General features: G+C 38.4%; 2 protein-coding genes across 2 annotated transcripts in view; one reads left to right on the top strand and one right to left on the bottom strand.

The window, feature by feature from the left end:
• Window positions 1-1,603: 1,603 nt before the first annotated feature.
• On the bottom strand, window positions 1,604-9,298 carry gdap1 (ganglioside induced differentiation associated protein 1). The gene is made up of 6 exons (XM_017696226.2): window positions 8,956-9,298; window positions 7,276-7,468; window positions 5,542-5,715; window positions 4,091-4,185; window positions 3,873-3,987; window positions 1,604-3,382 (listed from the first exon to the last, which is right to left on the bottom strand). The coding sequence occupies exons 1-6, from the start codon at window positions 9,118-9,120 to the stop codon at window positions 3,030-3,032; spliced, it is 1,095 nt and encodes a 364-aa protein (XP_017551715.1). The 5' UTR covers window positions 9,121-9,298; the 3' UTR covers window positions 1,604-3,029.
• A 2,463-nt stretch (window positions 9,299-11,761) lies between these two features.
• The window catches only part of jph1a (junctophilin 1a), a 50,979-nt gene continuing 41,853 nt past the window's right edge, over window positions 11,762-20,887 (top strand). The window contains exons 1-2 of the mRNA XM_017696225.2: window positions 11,762-12,329; window positions 15,319-16,072. Of these exons, the coding sequence (XP_017551714.1) occupies window positions 11,951-12,329; window positions 15,319-16,072 (1,133 nt within the window). The 5' untranslated portion in view covers window positions 11,762-11,950. The remainder of the gene's footprint in view (window positions 12,330-15,318; window positions 16,073-20,887) is intronic.

Raw genomic sequence — 20,887 nt, 5'->3', positions numbered from 1 at the left:
TAGCTCTCTGAGGACTTGCTTGTGGGCATCGACAGTTTAGGCCAGATCGCCCTTAAACTGACTCTGGATAAAGCAAACCAGCAGAGAGCATTATAGAGATAATTATGGACCTACTGCCTCCTAGTGGCCATAGGCCAAATGGCTACAGAAATGGGGTATTTAGGCAATTATTTGAGGTATTTAGATAATTAGTCATTCTGTTCAGTAGTCAAGAATGCATTTTGAATCCAGTCTAATAATAAACCAAACTACAGTGACAAACTGCAATCAGACAGAATCTTGTTTCATTACAAAATGCCCCTAAGTAAACAGGACATTTGTCCTGTTTAAAAACATGCAGTCATCCTAGGTAGAAAGTACAGTCCAATTACATTTTCTTGGTATGATTCACCTTTATATATTTCTGTGCTTATGTATGTATGTATGCTTACTGTATGTGCATTAATAACTGGACAGTGACATAGGTTTTGTTTTTTCTCTTGACTTCAGCAAACCTACGTTTCATTTTTTACTGTGCAGTGAATGTAAATGATACATTGAGTTCACTTTAATTAATTGTGTACATAACTACCGCATGAATAAAGTATATTACATCAACACAGTTGTTTTTCAGTTTGAAAATAATTTTGCAAATGTATTATGAATATTAATATGTATCTAAAACACATACATAGAACAAATGTAGAATAATATTATATATAGGTTTTGCATATATATTCAAATGCAAGAGTCATATAGCATGTTGTAATATTGTAGTACTTACATTGAACTATCAAGTATGTAGTGTTTATGTATATCATCGCTTCTTTTGATTTTTACGTTTCTACAGCATTTGAATGTGGCATTTGCCCTTTACACTGTCTGAAAATTTCCTGACTATTGGACTAATAGAAATGTTCCAAAATTGTTTGGAATAAATTCTCTTTACATTAACTTACATTGAAAGTAATGTTCTTGCCCCTTCCTATAAAGTTACCATTTTGGAGATACTTGTTTTTCTTTTATATATATATATATATATATATATATACACTGTCTTTTAAAAATTTTAGAGAATACTTTTAGAGAAAACTTTACACTATCAACACTATCAATTGTTGCTTTCTAACTACTTTAACATCACCAGATGACACGTAGCAAACATACTTGTCAGACTCTAAAGAGGAACTCAACAAACGGCTTCTTTACAATCAATGAAGTTCCAGCTAAAGCTCAAGTTGACCGATTAATCAATGATATGTATGTGATTCAATGTGTGTCAGTTATTCAGAATATGTTTTTGATGTATTGAAAGGGAGTACAGTACTGAATACTTTCAGGACAGAGTATTCAGTAATGAGCCATCATCAGCCAAATTTTTTTAATTATTATTAAGTATTCTGTTGAGCCCTGCGATGGACTGGCGACCTGTCCAGGGTGTATCCTGCCTTCCGCCCGAAGACTGCTGGGATAGGCTCCAGCATCCCCCCGCGACCCTGACGGAGAAGCGGCTTAGGAAATGGATGGATGGATGGAAGTATTCTGTTGAACTCTGAATGTGTAGTTATATAACAATCTGTGCTACATTACATTCTGTATTTACTCAGTAACAGAAACACCTCCGTAACATTAAAATGTATTTTATTATATTTAATTTATGCAATACAGCATACAGACTGATGTGTAATGTGTATCTATTATCCTCAATAAACAAGAGTGACAGAGAAATGTATTCTATGTCATAATATAAAATCATTTAAATTTAAGCATACATAAGATCACAGTCATTTTATATACAGTGTCACCACAAAGTAAGATGGAAAACCAGTGCAAACAAAAGAAGCCTTTTACATTAAAGAATATGGCACACAAAGCAGAACTGACCAAGCTGTTAAAAGCCATGATGGTTTTATCCCATTTGACTGTTAACTGCTGTCTTCTATTGAAACACATGCTCAATTATCCTCTCCAGGCTCCATCCACAAATGTGTTCTTTCATATGTACTGCTGCTAGACTGGACAAGCTTTCCAGAACACTGTTAAAATCCCATTCAACATAGTGAGAAACTGTAGAACACGACTCCGTTTATATCACAATACCTACATTTAGAGTGAGTAATTCATGGTATTCACTTTGCATGTGTGTGAAAGGCCACACTGTTAGAATAGGTTACAATATTATGATACTAAGGCTGTTTCCACAGCTAATTTGTTTTCTAATGTCCACACTGACTTTGAATCATTGTAAAATTGCATCTTTTTAATTTGGTTGGACCCAATTATACACGTGGGCGTTCTCTGATTGGTCAGGAATTTGGCAAGGATGCTGCCACTCTTTCATGTTTGCTCCCATTAGTGCCAAAAAAGCCAACATATTTTACTAGCTTCTTTAGCACACACAATAAAATCTATCTAAATAAATCTATCTATATATATTCTTGATAAAATGTATAATCAGGACGCATGGAGGTGGCTTATGCCTAGCACAACCACAAAAATATGATCCTTGATCCATCAAATGCAATCATTTTATTGCTCATCTGGCATTATTGTGCATCAAAAAAACGATCGAGCACCTGAAAAAGAGTTTAAGTTTAAAGCAGGAAACTTGGCAAGCCTCTAGATGAACCAGAATTCATGCCGATATTGAATTTTCCCATTTTGCTGTGGACCACCATAAGAATGTGTGCCTACCAGCAGCAAACTGAATAAAGGTTTCATTTGGAAGCAGAACAAAACCCTCACATTTTGACAGACCATGATTTAATTGTTTTGTGAGCATGGGTGGGGTGCTCAATCCTGTCAGACTCAACAAAATTGTCACATGATCCCTGGGATGAATGGGGATTTTGCAAACCATCTCTAAAACTTGTCCAGTGTAGAAAACGGTTAATATGAAAGACCGCATTTTTGGGCAGAGCACTGATGGGTCATTTATGAGTGAAAAGTGCTTAATGTGCAACATTCTTCACAACTGTATGCATAGGACTGCTAATTAAACCAATGAGGCCATTAGGTAAAATGGTAGTGAGTGAATCACTGCAGCTGCTTCAGGACACCAGCAGGCGCCTTTTGAAATAGTGAAAAGCGAAATATGTGGCACCTCCCAGCATCCCGATCAGTACAGTCATCCCTATAAAGGACGGGGCTCTTTTCTTGGCCACTCTGAATGCTGTGGGCAGCACAGCAGATATCAGGATGTTATTGACGTGTCCGAGAACCCTGCGGAAAGTGGGCCGGTCAAGGACTCGTTCGTAGTAAGTCTCCAGATTGACTCGGGCGCCATTGCCCCAGTAGCGGCGGGACAGACCCAAGAACTTCAGCCGGTGAAGAGTGACGGCAAGGGAAACGTCAGCCATGCTGAAAAACTCCCCACACAACCAGGCCTGCTGACTGCCCTCCTCTACAGAGAGAGAGAGAGAGAGACAGAGAGAAAAGCAGAGAGAGAAGAAGAGAAAGTGAGAAAACAAAGAGAAAAGGAGAGGGGGGAAACAGAAAAAACAGAAGAGAGGAGAGAGAACAGAGAAAGAACAAGAAATTGAGAGAGGCGACAAAGAGAACAAGAGAGAATAAGACAAGTGAAAGAGAGGGAGAGAAAAGAGACAGAAGAGAGAAAGAATGAGAGAGGGTAGAGAAAGAGAGAAAATTTCAGACTGTAACCCATCTATTCCTGGAAAATTTACCAGATTCCCTCTAACAAATTAATCATTGCAAAGGGACCACCTTAGGACCACCACTGAAGGAGTTCCTAATGTGGCCAGTGAAGTAGATGTTTCTAATAAAGTGGCCGCTGAGGGAAACTACAAGGTAAGACTTTGCCTAATAATTTGACTAAGCAATCAACTTCGTGATGAAGTGTGGACACTCCTAGATTTCCGTATGGGCTGCGTTACCTGGTGTTTCCTCTGCTCTCCTCTGCAGCTCTGTCTCCACCTGGTCCATAACGTTCTCCAGCTCATCCAGAATCTTCTTCAGGAACTTCACATTATCATGGTCAAACAGCTTTGTCTAAACAGGTCAAAACAGATTTCAAGTTTATTCACACAGTCTGGCTTGCTGGTCAAGAAATGATCATTTTTTTGCCACAGCACTAAAGAGATACAGTACTTACTTTTAGGCGTCTTTGTTTTGCGATGTAAGCGTCTTTAAGCTCTGGATTGTCTTGAGCCAGTTTCTTCAGTTCTGACTCCATACTACCAATCTGTGCTGTGGCAAAGAAAACATTGTTCGGTTGAGCTTTTTTCCATTTAATTCTATCTCATTATTGAGCAACACCATTAAAACCTGACTGTACACAGTTATATTAATAAAACTATGGAACAGTAGCATTAGCATTAAAATCACACATTCTAGTTATCAAACATCTGTTTTGAATGTATTCATGTGATTAATGTGCTCCTAATAGACCAAACTGTGGGATAAAAAATGTATATGACATGCATACTTATGGTACATTTTAAAATATACAGTGCCCTCCACAATTATTGACACCTCTGGCAATTGTGAGAAAAATGAGCTGCAAAAATATTCTTAATTATTTAACCTTATCTTTCATTCAAAATATTAGCAAAAATCTAGCCTTTACTTAAGGTATAATGACTGAAAGAAAAGTTGCCAGAAGGAGGTGTTTGCTGTCAAGAACTCACAAAGTCAAGCACATACACTTTCCAAATGTTACTAGAACTTTGAGTGGGACAGACTGAGTGGGGAAGAAGTTAAGTGGGAAGAAACAGAAGTTTCTGGCAACAGGCACCAGAAGTGAGTTTGCCAAGGACATAAAGTGAGTTTGCCATGGACATAAAACCAAGTAGAAAAGTATGTTATCCCCACTGTGAAGTATGGTGGTGGATTTGTGATGCTGTGGCTGTTTGTGGCCCTGGGCAACTTATTCTCATACATAGTATCACAGTCTCCATCAATTACCAGGTATTAGTAGGTACTAAATCAAAACCTGATTGCCGCAGAAAGGAAGCTCAATCTGGGCCTAGTTTCCAGCAGGACAATGACCGACAGCGCACCTCAAAATCAACACAAAAATGTTTCACTGACCATTGTATTAAGGTTTTGCCACGGCCACCACAGTCCCGACCTGAACCTCATAGAAAACCGGTGGGATGAGCTGAAGAGGGGAGTCCACAGTGAATCTCAGAATCTGAAGGATCTGGAGAGGTTCTCGATAATCTAGATCCTTTGCCATGTTTTCTCTGGTCTCATTAAGGGTTATAGGAAAAGACTTATTAAATGTATTAAATGAAGGGGTGCCAATAACTGTGGAGAAAAATATTTATCTCTTAATCTCTTTTTCTCACTGTATTTCAAATAAAGGTTAGTTTGACTGAAAGATGAAAAGGACAAGCAATAAAGAATATTTTTTGCAGCTCATTTTGCTCATGATTACCAGCAGTCCCAGTATTTGTGAAGGGCACTGTATATATGCCCGTTACAGCAGTAACTATAAGCATTGCTCCTGTGTCCTAGTTTCATGGCCTTTATCGTATTTCAGTGCAAAATGTTCTCATATATAAATAAATCTATATTTTTATTATAAGTTCTATGCATTACCACGTATGCGTGTGGTGGCGTAAGCCGGGATGTGAGAGTCCACAGTGATCTCTGGGTGGAGGATGCAGCCATGAGTGTATGCGTCCATCGGCAGCGAGTCCAGCAGTTCTCTGTAGTGCTGAACTCTGTGATAGTACGTACTGCCCAACTCTGGGATCAATCTCGGAGTCTTCTCTGATTCACAGGACAATAACAAAAACAGGTACAAAAGGAAAGTGTTAATGGCTGTTAATGTTCATGAGAAACATTTTAACTAGACTTTCATAAAGCTATTCTCCAAAACATCAACATCAACACTCACCACTGTGTTTTCTGTCATCTTATCCACATTTCTGCACATGCTGAACTTAAAATGGGGAAGCCAACACAAACGTCATCAACAGAAAATGACCTAAAAGAAACACTCTGGCTGATGTGTAATGAACATAAAGAAACAAAAACAACATAAACATAATAAAACAGTGGGTTTCACGGAAAAAAATAAATGATGGGGATGTCTGAAAAAATATTATTTGCCCTTGAAAATTATTTATAATATGGCATGCAATTGTAATGAGACTCTTCTATGACTACCAGTTTTCCACGAGATTATATCTTTGTATTAATGATTAAAGTCAAGAGTACTATCCATCCATCCATCCATCCATCCATCCATTTTCTAAGCCGCTTCTCCCTCAGGGTCGCGGGTCAAGAGTACTAGATTAACCAATTAGTCCCTTCCACACAGCTGCATAACAGCGTGCTTTTTCACCATACTTGTTCCATTGGCAGCAACAATAATTGCTGCTTTACCCTAAGTCGCTGGAACTACATTTTTTGGTGGAAGAAACTGCCATTATTAAAAGTAACAGTTATAATCTGCAGAATTTTGGTGATAAATGATATCATTATGATCATAATTCAGTTATTAACAGTGTCTTACCCTATAGCTGCATGTTGTCAGATATAAATATAATTGCCATATCATTAAATAAGTGTGTTAGCCTCTAACATTACTGAATTATTTATAAACCCAATTCCAAAAAAGTTATGTGAAATACTATAAAACAACAAAAAGCAACGATCAGTATATTCTGTTTGACCTGTAATCTGATTATGCAGCCATGTTCTGTAACAAGTGCTGAATGTTTCTTGCTGTTGTCATGCTGAAATAAGCATCAACATCCCTGAAAAAAGCAATAATGTATCTAAAGCAACGTATGTGCACCAAAATGTGTTCAGCATTAATGGTACCTTCAGAGGTGTTGGATGCTCCTCCTGTATCCAAGCGTAATTGCATCACCTGTTTAAGATGTTTTTTGAACATTTCACAATGTTCCTAGCCTTAAATAGCCCCTGTTACAACTTTTTTGAACGCTTTGCAGACATCAATTTCAGAATATGCAGATATTTACGATTTATTTATGATGAAGCTGATTGGATAAAATGTTGCATATCTTTGTACTGTTTTTGTTCAAATACAGGTCAAGGTAGATTTATAAAACACTGCTTTGATTTGCATTTCACCTACTTGGAATTTTGGAATTTGGTTTGTATATTGATGACTACATTCCACACTGTTAACATGTTACATTAACAAGCTTGTTCATTTTACTGTCTACTGCAGAGCAGATCTCACAGACTGGAGCTCCATGGTTTTCCACACTTAAAATCTGTTATAATCTTTCCAAGTGACCAAATCACAAGCATGATCTTATTCACCATAACGCAATATTTTAACTGTAGCATGTTTACCATCCTGGAAGGTCTGCTCCAGGTAGTCCAGTATCTGGGTGGGCTCACAGATGATCTGGTCATCGTGGACGAGTACAGGAACCTCTCCCGTGGGGCTCAGGCGCATGAACCAGGGCTCGTTATGTTCACTCAGCGGCAAACTCACGTCATACTCCTCACATTTCAGACCTTTCTCAGCAATCGCCAGCCTCACCTTTAACAAACACAAACAACAGCCCACGAGTGATTAGAATAATGATTTAAAGTAAGGTGGGTGTAAAAAATATATCAGTTAAATTCCAACTTTACTAGAGTGATTATCTGGAACTATTCAGGAATGTGGATGTCCTTGGAAAGGTCTGTATACCATTAGACATAACTTTAGAGAAACTCAGCCTATGGACCATGAGGTACCTTAATAACTAAAGGTTGATGGTTGGTTAGTGTAGTGGGTAACACCTCTGCCTTCCATGCTGGAGACTGGGGTTCAATTCCCTGCCTGGGTAACCACCCTACACTATACCAATAAGAGTCCTTGGGCAAGACTCCCAACACCACCTTGGCCTACCAGTGTTAAAAAAAAAAACGATCAAATTGTAAGTTGTTCTGGATAAGAGTGTCTGCTAAATGCTGTGAATGTGATGTTATTATTTGGTCATAGATTTTAAGACATATTATTCAGTATCTACTATAATTTATTCAACAATTATATTTTTTATAGTAACAACTGTTCATTATTTAGTAATTACCAAAAAATGATTCAGCATCCCTCCAGAATAATTTTGTATGTACTGTGAATTATTCAGCGACTAATATTTATATAGCAACCACTGTTAATTATTTAGTAACTGCTATAAATTACGTCAACTATGAAATATTCAACTACTATAACTTCTTCGATAATTACTATCACGTATCCAGCCAATACTATAAATTGTTCAGTATCTACTATAAATTATTGAGTAACTACTACACATTTTTCAGTATCTACTAAAACTATTCAGCATCTAATATGAATTATTCAGTAACTACTTATAAATGGCAAATCATAACACATTTTCAGGACGTATTTGAGTGCCACTCGTATAAGGGATGGTCTCTGAGCTAGCTGAGAGCTTTCTCTCCATGATAGGTTGGGATGGTGGGAGGGGAGGTCAAACATGGTATGATTACTTAATATTATTTTGGTAGACAGTGACATCATCAAGAAATCAGAAGACCTTTAAGAGCCAGAACAAAAGTCATTGCATTTTGATGGATTTCAGGTTGACTTCCAATTTAACTTTGGGAAACTGTCTGAAGGTGCTTGAATATCCAGCTGCTTCCAGCTTAAATACTTCATCTCATATTCTTTTAATATAAAGGCGTGGAGCCAAACTAGGAAAGAATCGGTGCTTTAGATTGACATTAATCTAATGTGTGCATCACTTCCACATATTACATCAGCACAATGATGGCCAAATGGGATAATTTGAAAGAAGCATAACGGTGCTGATGTCATGTTGTAGGGATGTAGAGCTGATGTAACCTAACACATTTACGTCGAGCAAACGCAAAACACTGAGATTGTAAGCCTGGGTCATTAACTTATCATCCAGTTTTTACTGTGAATAAATCCTGCTCTGACTGGACATCCATTCACCAGGCAGCATCATCAGAGCACCCTCAGTCAAGCTGACTGTAAATATCTAAATATCTTACCTTCTGCGAGTTGAAAGACTGAGTCCAGTGATACAGAACCAGTTTGCACTCTTTCTTTTTCGTGCTCTCTGGTTCTGCCAGCATCTCCAGCCCTTCTTCCTTCTTTAGCAGCATTTCTTTCTCGTCCTGAGCTTCATTGCTGCTTACAGTCGCCATTTTGAGCATCGGGGATGTACAAAGCGCCGCCAAGTGGACTCTGCAATAAAACTAACATAGAGGCGTATTTAGCACAATTTCAGCTATTTTGTTGCGTTTTACCACCTGGTTCATCGTTTAGTCCATGTAGTTGACTTCATAGTTCATTTCCTTTGGAAATCTACTGTCGTTTAAGGTATATTTTAGAAGTGCGCAACGTTTTGAAGTGGATGAAGTTGATGTAGTGCAATACTTTAACCCACCGGTAGATGGCACTGCATCCCGTTATTCAAAACAGCGGAGGGCTTAACTTTAACGGAACAGCTCAGGGAAGGGAAAGCCCACCGACTTTTTCAAATTTATGCGTTGTTCAGTCATTACAAAGTCATTCAGAGCAGTTGGGTGTGAAATGCTTGGTTGTGTAGAAACTGTTCACAGTGAACAAGCAGTTCATATAGGAGCCAAACGTCTGCAGCGTTAAATGCCTCCTTCAAAGAAAGGTATTCCATAGAGTGGTAATGACTGCGCTGCCTAATGCCTGAGACACTGTCTATACAATAGTTTTTAGAAAAGATCTTTTTAGCTCATTCATGGCAGGGAGTGTTTATCACTATTTTACTGTTATCAGCATCACATTTAAAAACTCTCATCTAAAAATTCTCTACAACGCATCATTTCACATCAAACCATCCTGAATTAATTTGCCGAAATTTTGGAAGTTTGATGGAGAAGCACAACACAAACTTATACCATGATGTTTACATACTGTACTACCATTTTGATCATCGCATGATGTAGATCTTTGATATATAACATGGTTTAGTCTGCTCAATACCGAAACTGATTGGACGCAAACATTTTTGTCCTGGTTTATCACATATTTGTATATATATTAATGAATAATGAATTTAAACATCAGGTTTTTGTATTAAACGTAGTATATATAGTATTATATATATTATTAATATTATTATTATTAAAGCATAACACATCACATCTCTGTATATTGCAACAGCGGTTTAGGTTAAACATATGGAAAATAGTCATGTCTGAATTGTATTGTACATACACATGCTAATTAAAGAAAAAAGTGAATTGTCCTTACTTTATTTATTAAACAAAAAAAACTATGCAGTATGTAAACATTGTTAAAGTTTATTCACTCCTTAGTCCATATATGTAAACTAAGCTGCAAAAATAGCCTGCTTTGAATTTACCACATTTGAGATGTCATAAAAATCAACATATTTCCCTGTATCAACGTGCAGCTCTTTTTCTGCCCTGTTACGGCCCTACAGCAGAATTACATTTTCAGGTAAAAATAAAATTATCTTCCTTTGCAGTAAAATAAAGCTCTGATGATCGTTCTAACACAGATTTAACACTAAATTATCTTAAATGCTGGAGTTAATGCATGACTGCTTATTCACCCTTTACCCCTGAAGATCAGCGCACAGACTGCTGGTCACATACCAACACAGACAACAGTCATGCTGAGCTAGTAGCTAATGAAAAGGCAAAGAGAAAGATTTAAGATGAACATCAATGATTGATAATAGACTTATTTGCAGTTATAAGCACTACCGCTTGTTTCCTGATATGTTTAATTTGCAATGAGAAACTGTTAAACACTAAAAAGTCACAAAGCTGAAGTCACCATCTTATTCAGCAGCTTCTTGTCTCAATTTCAGGCTCGCAAAATGGAGAGAAATGTTAAGAGACTATTCCCCTTTTATTTCCTGCCGGAAATGTGAGAAACTGGCTATATCTAAGCTACATGTTAAAGCAGAGCAAAGAAAGTCTGAGTTTTTGTTTACATTAAATTTGTTAGCCTATATTGTGCTATATAGTGCTGCCTAGGGTCTAGGAATTGAACCGGTGACCTTCCGGTCATGAGGCTGGTTCCCAAACCTCCAGCCCATGACTGCTCCAAAACTTAAGCCCAGACAGTTTTTTGAAAGAGACACTGCCAATCAGAACAGAGCCCATTACACAAATCAATCTCAAAGGTACAGTAACAAAAAACAACAGCAGTTAGAAAATGGCAGTGTAAAAATGAATTACAAAAGTTACAATGGAATAACAAAGGCATGGCAAATGTCTTCCTACTCCATTTATAGTGCACTCTTAGTATGTTTTGAAAGTTTGGCTTTCATGCCGAAATAGTGTGTATAAAACTGCACACCTGACTGAATCTTTAACAGCTCTCTGTTAGACATATTGCTCATTGTTTTCAGGAGCCGTGATTTTAGGATGTACAGAAGTGCGTTCTCTGTAGATGTGTTAACTTTTTCACTTAGAAAATCAACGAAACCTGATATTTGACCAGAAGTGTTCAAACCTTAGCTTATGACAGCGCTACATGGGGAGCCTTTCGAGAAAAAAAGTGCAGTGCTTTAGCTTAGCATGTGTGCTTTTTCTTATCCTCTGATGTGATTATCATCATTTTCAAATCCATAATCAAAGACTTGGAGAAAGACTCTGGGAAATCTCGAGTGAAACGCCAGTAAAAATGAAGTAAATAAACAAAGCGTTTTTTGGTTTAGACTCTCTCAGCTGATTGGTGGAGGTTTTCTGAGGGCGGGGCTACACACACTGACGCCAAAGCAGAGGGCGTGGCCTCCTCTCCTGGCGCTGTGGTGCGCGGTCTCCGTGCTTGTGTGCGGTGCGCGAGGAGGAGTGCATGTCGGGGGCAGCTGTTCGTGGCTCCTGTGGGTGATAACTGCCCTCTCCTGCCTGCTGCCCATTCATGCTCGGGCTGACCACCTGCAGCACCGTGTCCGCGCGCTTCAGGCTGTGTGTGTCTTCGCCAGAAAGCAAGAACTCCGCGTGCGTGCTGCGCGTGCGTATGCGCCTCTGAATGACGGGCGGACGGTTTGATTTTGACGATGGAGGCACGTACTGTGGAGGCTGGGAGGACGGCAAAGCCCACGGTCACGGCATCTGCACCGGGCCGCAGGGTCAGGGCGAGTACGCCGGAGCCTGGAGCCACGGCTTTGAGATAGTCGGGGTTTACACCTGGCCCAGCGGGAACACCTACCAGGGCTACTGGTCACAGGGGAAGCGCCATGGGCTCGGAGTGGAGACCAAAGGCAAGTGGATTTACCGGGGAGAGTGGAGCCACGGCTTTAAGGGCAGGTATGGAGTCCGGCAGGGCAACAACACACCGGCCAGGTACGACGGCACGTGGAGCAATGGACTTCAGGATGGGTACGGAGTGGAGACTTACGCAGATGGGGGTAAGTACACCTGTACACCTGTACACCTGCCTATGTGTGCCTTCAATTCCAAATAGTTAAGCGGTTCAGGTGTAAAAGAGTTCAGTGTTGGTATCAGGTAAAATGGTTCATTGTAGACTCTTTACAGTGGTGGTGATAAGAACCAGGGGTCATGATGTCCATGATACAGATATAGCCACTTTATTTACTTTTTTACCCCACTTTCTGCCGTGAATAGAACACTTTCACATATCTATGGTAAAACAGTGTCTCAGGCGTCAGGCAGTGTATTCATAACCTTTTCAAGTAACAGTAACTTTCTGCGAGGGAGCTTTTAGAGGTGGACGCCTGGTTCCCTTCACCATCCGCTTTGAACGTTTATGACTCTGTAAGTTTCTCTAGAATAGAAGTATCTCACACCAAACCCCTCTGAAGGACTGTGTTTACATCTTAACTGTTCAATTATGCAGACATTTTAAAAGTTCAGTGGTGTTCCCCTTTTAGTGTCCCTCCTAAAAGGATATTTGAGCAGGTGGTAGATTGAATGATGTTAATTGCAGCCTATAACAACATCTATAGTACTGTAAAGCATGTGTAATAATAGCAATAATACACACACACACACAAACCCACACACACATATTTTCTGAACCGCTTATCCTCCTGGGCCATGGAGGGTGCTGGAGCCTGTCCCGGGAGTCTAATAACAATAATAATAATGATAATAATAATAATAATTTTATTTGTAATATGATTTTTAATTCACAAAGGATATCTAGTTTATATAGCTAATAATACTAATTTCTATAAAGCTGTATATAGTGCTGTAGTCTATAGATCTGGTTATAGTACTGCAGTATATTGAGCTGCCTATAGGACTGTAGACTATAGTTATCTATAGTACTATAGTCTACAGAGACATTTATAGTGCTGTAGTCTATAGAGCCATCTATAGTCTGCCATCTAAAGAGCCAACTATAGTACAGCAATCTATTGGGCTGACTATAATGCTGCAGTCTATAGAGCTGATTACAGTACTACTGGTACTACTATAGTACTGTCTGTAGTACTGTAGTATATTGGGTGTCTATAATATTGCAGTGTATATGGCAGATCATAGCACTGTAGTTCATAGAGATGTCAGTAGGACTGGAATCTATAGAGCTGACTATAGTACTGCAGTCTATAGATTTGTACAGTAGTCTATAGATTAGTATACAGTACCAGTACTATAGATCTATAGTACTGTAGTCTATAGATGTGTATATAGTACCGTAGTCTACACAACTGATTCAAGGAATTACCAGTGTGTTGTAATGTATTGTAAGGAAACGAACAGTTGCAGTTATGTTGTTCATGTTGTGTAGCCTAAAACATCTGTGCATTGTGATGCCTTTAAAGGGTAAAAGGGCCAAAGTAGAAGGCCATTTTACTGTCACTTCACTTCACTCACTTTTACTGCCATTAAATTCATTTTAAATTTGTTTTTGCTCTAAAACATTATTTGAGGTTTCTGTCAACAAGCCCTGTGAATCCGGTCTGAGAGGAAGCGTAGATTAAAGTAGGCTGATGCTGATCTCTGAGCACCATAATCCTTGGATGCTGCTATCATGCGTCACTCATCAAGTGATTTGTGTAACTGTTCCAAAGGCACTCAGAAACTTTGGTTACTGTGTTGTATGTATCTGCTATTCTGACCCAGTTATTTCTCACAGTGATTTTATTTACATGTATAGATTATAGCTGGTCACTTTGAACAAAGCAAATAAAGTAGAACTGCTAAAGTGCTTCACTTGGTATTTGATTTGTAATACAGCAGTTTAGGTATTGTAGTTGTTTCTGTAGACCGTCGGTTACTAGTAATATGTAATCAGTCAGTGATTTCCAGGGCCCATGTTCTTTATTTTTGTTGTAAATTCCTGGAACTCCACTGATGACATTAGTGTGGGTTTAAATGTAAGTGCATTGTTTTTGGTGACATCACAAAAGTAGTTTTTGCAACTTTGCTTCCAAATATCGACTGGAGAGTGAACAAAACATTTAGACATTTAACAATGCCTACTTTTTATATCAAAAACAAAAGATAAGAAAATTTGTTTTTTCCTGCAGTGGACACTTTAATACAATATAGAAATAAGAGAAAGCAGTTTGCTTTCACTGTCTGTTTAATGTGATGGTTTGATGTTAGATAAATATATTAAGCTATTGGCTTGTTATTCAGTTATTCCTCTTAGTCTAGACTTGTAATAACTATAAGTCATTGGGTTTAGTTACTGTTAGATGAAAGTTTTGTAATTATGGGAGTGAGGAAGGGACCTTGTAAATCCGACACATCAGTACCATACATACTTGTTCACATATGTGTGTGTGTGTGTGTGTGTGTGTGTGTGTATGTGTACACTCACTGGCCACTTTATTAGGTACATCTGTTCAGTTGCTTGTTAACACAAATAGCTAATCAGCCAATCACACGGCCGCAACTCAGTGCATTTAGGCATGTAGAGGTGGTCAAGACAACTTGCTGAAGTGCAGACCGAGCATCAGAATCAGGAAGAAAGGTGATTTAAGTGACTTTGAACGTGGCATGGTTGTTGGTGCCAGAAGGGCTGGTTTGAGTATTTCAGAAGCTGCTGATCTGCTGGGATTTTCACACACTAGCAAGGTGTAATAGTAATAATAAAGTGGCCGGAGAGTATATGTATATATATATATATATATATATATATATATATAGAGAGAGAGAGGGAGAGAGAACTTTACAGGAGGACAAAAATGGGGATGGAACAAGATGAATTTATTTTGGATTATTTCTGTTGGTGTAATCAACATGACAGGCTGGTGACTAGCAATAATATGTAATAAAATACATTATTACCACTAAATCATTTTCCAACATGACAAAACTATAATTCTGATTAATTCAATGAAACATGAAAATAAATAAACCTACTACTAATCTACTTTTTAATAGTTGCACATCGACTAATTCTGTTGTTTTGCTGTTCCTCAGGCACATACCAGGGACAGTGGATGGGTGGGATGCGGCATGGTTATGGAGTCAGGCAGAGCGTTCCATACGGAATGGCTACAGTGATCCGCTCTCCTCTCCGGACCTCACTGGCGTCCCTGCGGAGCGTCCAGAGTAACGGTGCGGTGGTGCCGGACACAGCAGCTGAGCAGCCGGTCAGCACCCGTGGCGGCTTTGTGCTCAACTTCCACAGTGACAGCGAGGTGCTAGCAGGCAGGAAGAAGAAGCCAGGCCTTTTCCGACGAGGTTCACTGTTTGGAAGTCTGCGGCAACTCCGTAAGTCCGAATCCAAAAGCTCAATCTCCAGCAAAAGGAGCTCAGCCATGAGCCGCATCAGCTCCAGTGATGGGAACTCCACTATCAGCTATGGTGATGGAGAGGCAACTGAAGAATTCCCACCAATGGAGGACAACGTAGACGCCACCACCACTGAGTCATACATGGGCGAGTGGAAGAATGACAAGCGCAACGGATTTGGCATCAGCGAGCGATCCAACGGCATGAAGTACGAAGGGGAGTGGCTAAACAACAAGCGGAATGGATACGGATGCACCGTTTTTCCAGATGGAACCAGGGAAGAAGGGAAGTACAAAAACAACGTTCTGGTGCGCGGGATACGGAAGCAGATAATTCCACTCAAAAATCCCAAGACCAAAGAGAAAGTAGAGCGGGCTGTGGAGGGAGCCAGGAGGGCCGCCGCCATCGCCAGGACAAAAGTGGAAATAGCAACTTCAAGGTTGGTGTCCTTTTGGCCTTCTGGTGCAAGTCAGCTTTGTGATGATTAAATTTAACATGAAAGCATACACCAAAACACAACAGCATCATCTGTGTCGAATAAAAAATTGTTCCAGGAAACTACTGAATCCTGGAAACTACTGAAATGGAACAGGAGTATCCGTGATCCTCAACATTCATTAAGAAAGCATACCTTGTCTCCCCCTACTACACACGGTTTCTGTCCTTTGTGAGAGAGAAGAATCTCTCTGTAATTTTAATAATCAGAAAAGTTCTATTTTTGTAATGAATTTCACTCAGAGTTGATTATAACATGACATAAGGTAACTTATAAGTTAACACCAGCATCTTGTGTTAATAGTAATTAATAATATTGAAGCACAAGTAGTACAAAGAAACAGAGCCACACACAAAACACAGATTTACTCACTAAAGTTTGAGTCTTTATTCTCTAAACTTTTATAACTGAGGCTTCAGCAAGCTGGAATGAACCTGTGTGGTTGTACAGGAAGATGATTTGGCCTTCTTTCTAGCTCTGCTAAGGATTGTGAATCAAAAGTAGCTTAAGCTAACAGCCCCACTCACAATATACTGTTTTACCCACTGTTCTTTAAACTTCCATCACCGAGGCTTCACTAAACTGGAAACCTGTGTGGTTGTGTGTAAAGCTGTAAGCTAATACTAGCTTCTAATGAGGATATTGAAGAATAATGCATCAGCTATACATGCAGTAACACATGATTACATGCATAGATTTGAATGTTCATGTAAGCGTAAGTAAGCTGGAATGAACCTGTGCTGTGGAATGAAACTGCAAGCTAAGCTACTGCAGTAGAATGCTACTTGCTACAAGAACAGTTGTACATCATATTTGGCAGTTTATTAAATAAAACTTATTTATTAAGTTAATTTATTATGTAAATATAAGTGGCATATAAAATTGACATTGTTGTCATTTTAAATGCCAACATAATTAATGTTGGCATTTAGAATAACACAAATAACACAAGTACAAGTAAGCTACCTGACCATTTTTCAACTTCTGTATCATTAAGAATTGTTTTATTACTGCAGCATTAAGACTGTATAACATGACATATAACATATAACATACACCATGACTGATATGACACGAATAGGTGTGTGTGTGTGTATATATATATATATATATATATATATATATATACACAAAAATAATGAATTCAAAAGGAGCTGTGCTTGCATTTTTTCTTTAACTTATAATAGCCCAGGATGGACACTTAATTTAAATAGCAGCTTTCTGCCATCTGCTGATGATCAGTCTATAAGGAGGATGATGAGTATGAATGAGTATTGCTGAAGTGTTCTTTTCAGTTCAGATTGATTGAGATTTCATTCAGCGAGGCGTGTGTATATCAGCTGGCTGACAGCAGTAAGCCGTATTAGTCAGTGTGTTTATACAGCACACGCCCTGCACATACAATCGTATGTAAAAGTTTGGACACCTCTGGTGAAATTATGCTTTGTTGATTTTCTAAATTAAAAAATATTGAACTCTCCTCTGCAGAGAACATGCTGAAATATGACATTTCCTACAAATTTTACTGCACAGTTTCAATTTGTTTAACTTTGGAAAAAATTTAACAAAATGTGAAATGTGCTGTTGTTCAAAATGTTAAATTTAGCAAATAGACATTAATTGTGCATAAATTAGCATATACTTATATGTTTATATCTTACTTACAGTACTTTATACCTTCTTCAATTCTGCACTATAGGAATAGCATAGAGCTGCAGCACAGTGTGTGCCAACACACACTCTGTTTGTTTGTAAGTGTGTGTGCGTGTTGGGGCCGTGACCTGAGATAACCACAAGCTTGGCGTTTGTCCCTGTTTTGGGGAGGGGCTCCATGTCTGTGGCTCCTTGTCTGTGGTTACACCTACAGTGAGCAGTGAGTAGACTTACAGAGCACTGGTCATTAGTAATGGCAGTGGTCACTATTAGGGCTGTAACATTGTTAAACGTGTTTAGTTAGTGATCAGCCAAAGTTCATTTAATGTGTACATAAGCTTTACTTAATGTAAAGCTACACTTTAAAGAATGGAGTTCTATCCAAGCTTGCTGTAAATTTTAAAGGAACAAAAAAAATCCATAACAAAAGTTGTGTGAAAATGGACAGCTTTATCAGTGCTGAAAATAAAGTGGAATTCCACATTTTTCGAGATTTTTTCATAATTCAATCGTCGAGATGTGTATTATACATATAAAACTCAGAAGACACGTATAGTTTCATTGGTGGATCTGGATAGTAAATAAAATGGCTATATTTGTATTGTAGACATTGTGACACCTGGTTCCCATCAACACCACTGTAAAGAGTCTCTACAGTAAACCATTTCGTGTCAAACCAGTCTGAATGACAAGCCAAGCGTAATTCCTGTTGTAAAAGAACAACAGAAGCAGTTCTCTTACACGTACATAGATTAGTGATTACTAATTGCCATCTATTCATTTTTTTATTGCATACTCACTGCCCACTTTATTATAGATCCCTACCTTGTACTTCTACTCACTAGCCAGCAAGTTGGAGCTACAAAAGAGGGGTTTCTGATAAAGTTGCCAGTGGGTGTAGATTCCTAAAAATCCAATCAATACACTGACCAAAACATTTACTAACCCAGTGGTGATGTTATTGATTATCAGTGAAACTCTGTGTACCTCATAACCTTTTGAATGTTAGTCATTTGCCAAACAAAGACCAGTGGAGCATGACTGCCGGAACCACGGGGGGCGAGCTCTCATTTGATGCACTACTTTTCAGTACTGGGGTGACGGTTGCATTTAGGTCTCACATTATTCATACATGTAGCCGTTATATGGTATTTTATTGGGATGCTCATGTTCATACATGCCACCATACAAAATATACTCTCATGACATTTTTTTCTCTTGTAGAAACACAAACTTTCTGCTTTGCTAGGTATGCTGCACCACTTTTGCACAGAAGTAGCTGTGCCTGCAAGCATAAGGTCAATTTTTACTACATCTCTGTAGAATCATTTACTCTGTTCACTCCTAAAACTTACTAAAAGTTTTTTATGTATCAGCAAAAATGTCATGTGTAATGTGTAAAATGTTTCAGCTTCTGTTCACATGACTCCTACCTTTAACTCTCTCGATATTGGACTGGATCTCTTGCAGGCAAATTGCTGTATTAACTAAGTCTGGAACAACTAATTAACCTATTGCTAATGCTAGTGTTAATAAAAAAAAATCTTGCTGTTATTGATTAGATGGCTTGATGACATTTGCACAACCCAAATATTTTACAAGATTGAAAAAGGGAAATGCAGATAGCATGAACTGTAGTACAGGGTTATGCACAACCCAAAAATCAAAACCTGTGAAAACACTTCACTTCAAATCTCGTAGAAAAAGAGTATGATGTGCAGCATGACCATCAGGTGCGGGTCTTTGACAGAATATACACTGCAGAATATACACACCACAAACTTGACATAGTGAGATACTAATATCTGTAACACTTTACTGTAAGGTACTGTGCATAAGGCTGCATGACACCTAAATTAGCTTGTCATGACAACAGACATAACCTTTCATAAATCTTTCATAAATGCTTATTCCAGTAGGCATCATTTGCTATTAAGGTTACATTTGCCAATTTTGATCAAAATTAGCCAAAGTAACCTTTATTACAGATAAATTGAAATAAGCATTCATAAACGTTTATGTAGTTAGGCTTAGGTAAAGTCATGTAGCCTTATGAACAGTAACCTACAGTAAAGTGCTACCATACCATACCATACCATACCATACTATAATGTCTTATTAAAACTGTATACAGCATTAAAAAAACAGCACATCAATGTCTGCTTTTCAGCTGATTCTGTTTAAGCTTAGTAGGTAGATTTTGCAGCACTGACCAAAGAGATGAGCAGCATTTTGAAATTGTTGTTCTAAACTGCTTGACTAAACTCTGCGGTTATTAGAGCTGCTTGTGTGCTAAAGCACTCAGACTAGCTGGGATTTTTTCTTTTTTCCTCCAGTTATTAGCTTCCCGCCCACATGAACCACAGAGCTATGGTAACTTTTTCAAACTCTGTATTTAGTATTTGAATGTGTTCACTATATTTGAATATGCCAACGAAGTGTGCAAGCTGTTTTAGGTCTCCGTATCTGATGTTTATCTGATCTGTAATGTCAAATTTCATTTATGTAATTGAGCACACAGAAGCCGCTTAATTTATTTTTGCTTTATCATTAGAGGAAAAATACAGAAAAGGAGCCTATCTTGGACTTCTGTCCAAAATATGTTGCTGTACGATTGATAAAAAAGTTTTTAAAGAATTTGGAAAAGAAGATATGGTAGATGCTTTGATTTTTTTTTTTTTTGATAAAATGAGGATAATTCTTATTTTTAGTCTGTTGAATGAAACGTGATGGGCAACATTATTACTACCTGCGAGTTTTTGTTTCCCAACTAATCAATTAATCGAAGTCATTCAGGTCCAAGTTCCCAGGAAAGACTGAATATGGGGTGTAAACACTGGCACTGTTTTAAGAATGGGCTTATTGTTTTATATAACCATGACATGCTGCACTCATATGCAAAAGTATGGTTGCCTCCCAGTCAGATTTCATGATGTATTTTTTTTTCCAATTTGCATATAAAATGGTGGTTGGGATAGTGTAGTGGGTAACACTGTAGACAGGTTCAATCCCCCACCAGGGCAAGCTACACTATACCAATAAGAGTCCTTGGGCAAGACTCCTAACACCATCTTGGCCTCCCTGTGTAAAATGATCAATATGTAA

The sequence above is a fragment of the Pygocentrus nattereri genome, chromosome 24, assembly GCF_015220715.1.
Source record: "Pygocentrus nattereri isolate fPygNat1 chromosome 24, fPygNat1.pri, whole genome shotgun sequence".
Lineage (NCBI taxonomy): Eukaryota > Metazoa > Chordata > Actinopteri > Characiformes > Serrasalmidae > Pygocentrus > Pygocentrus nattereri.
Note: the sequence above shows the minus strand (reverse complement) of the source record. Positions and strands in the feature narration are given on the sequence as shown.

What these genes read in the sequence shown, in the direction of transcription:
- gdap1 (XM_017696226.2), bottom strand. Translation starts at nt 9,120, where the DNA reads ATGCTCAAAATGGCGACTGTAAGCAGCAATGAAGCTCAGGACGAGAAA. An exon ending in AGTCTTTCAACTCGCAGAAG is followed by an intron (nt 7,469 to 8,955) that starts GTAAGATATTTA and finishes TGTTTGTTAAAG; the next exon opens with GTGAGGCTGGCGATTGCTGA. An exon ending in GAGAGCAGAGGAAACACCAG is followed by an intron (nt 3,383 to 3,872) that starts GTAACGCAGCCC and finishes CTCTCTCTGTAG; the next exon opens with AGGAGGGCAGTCAGCAGGCC.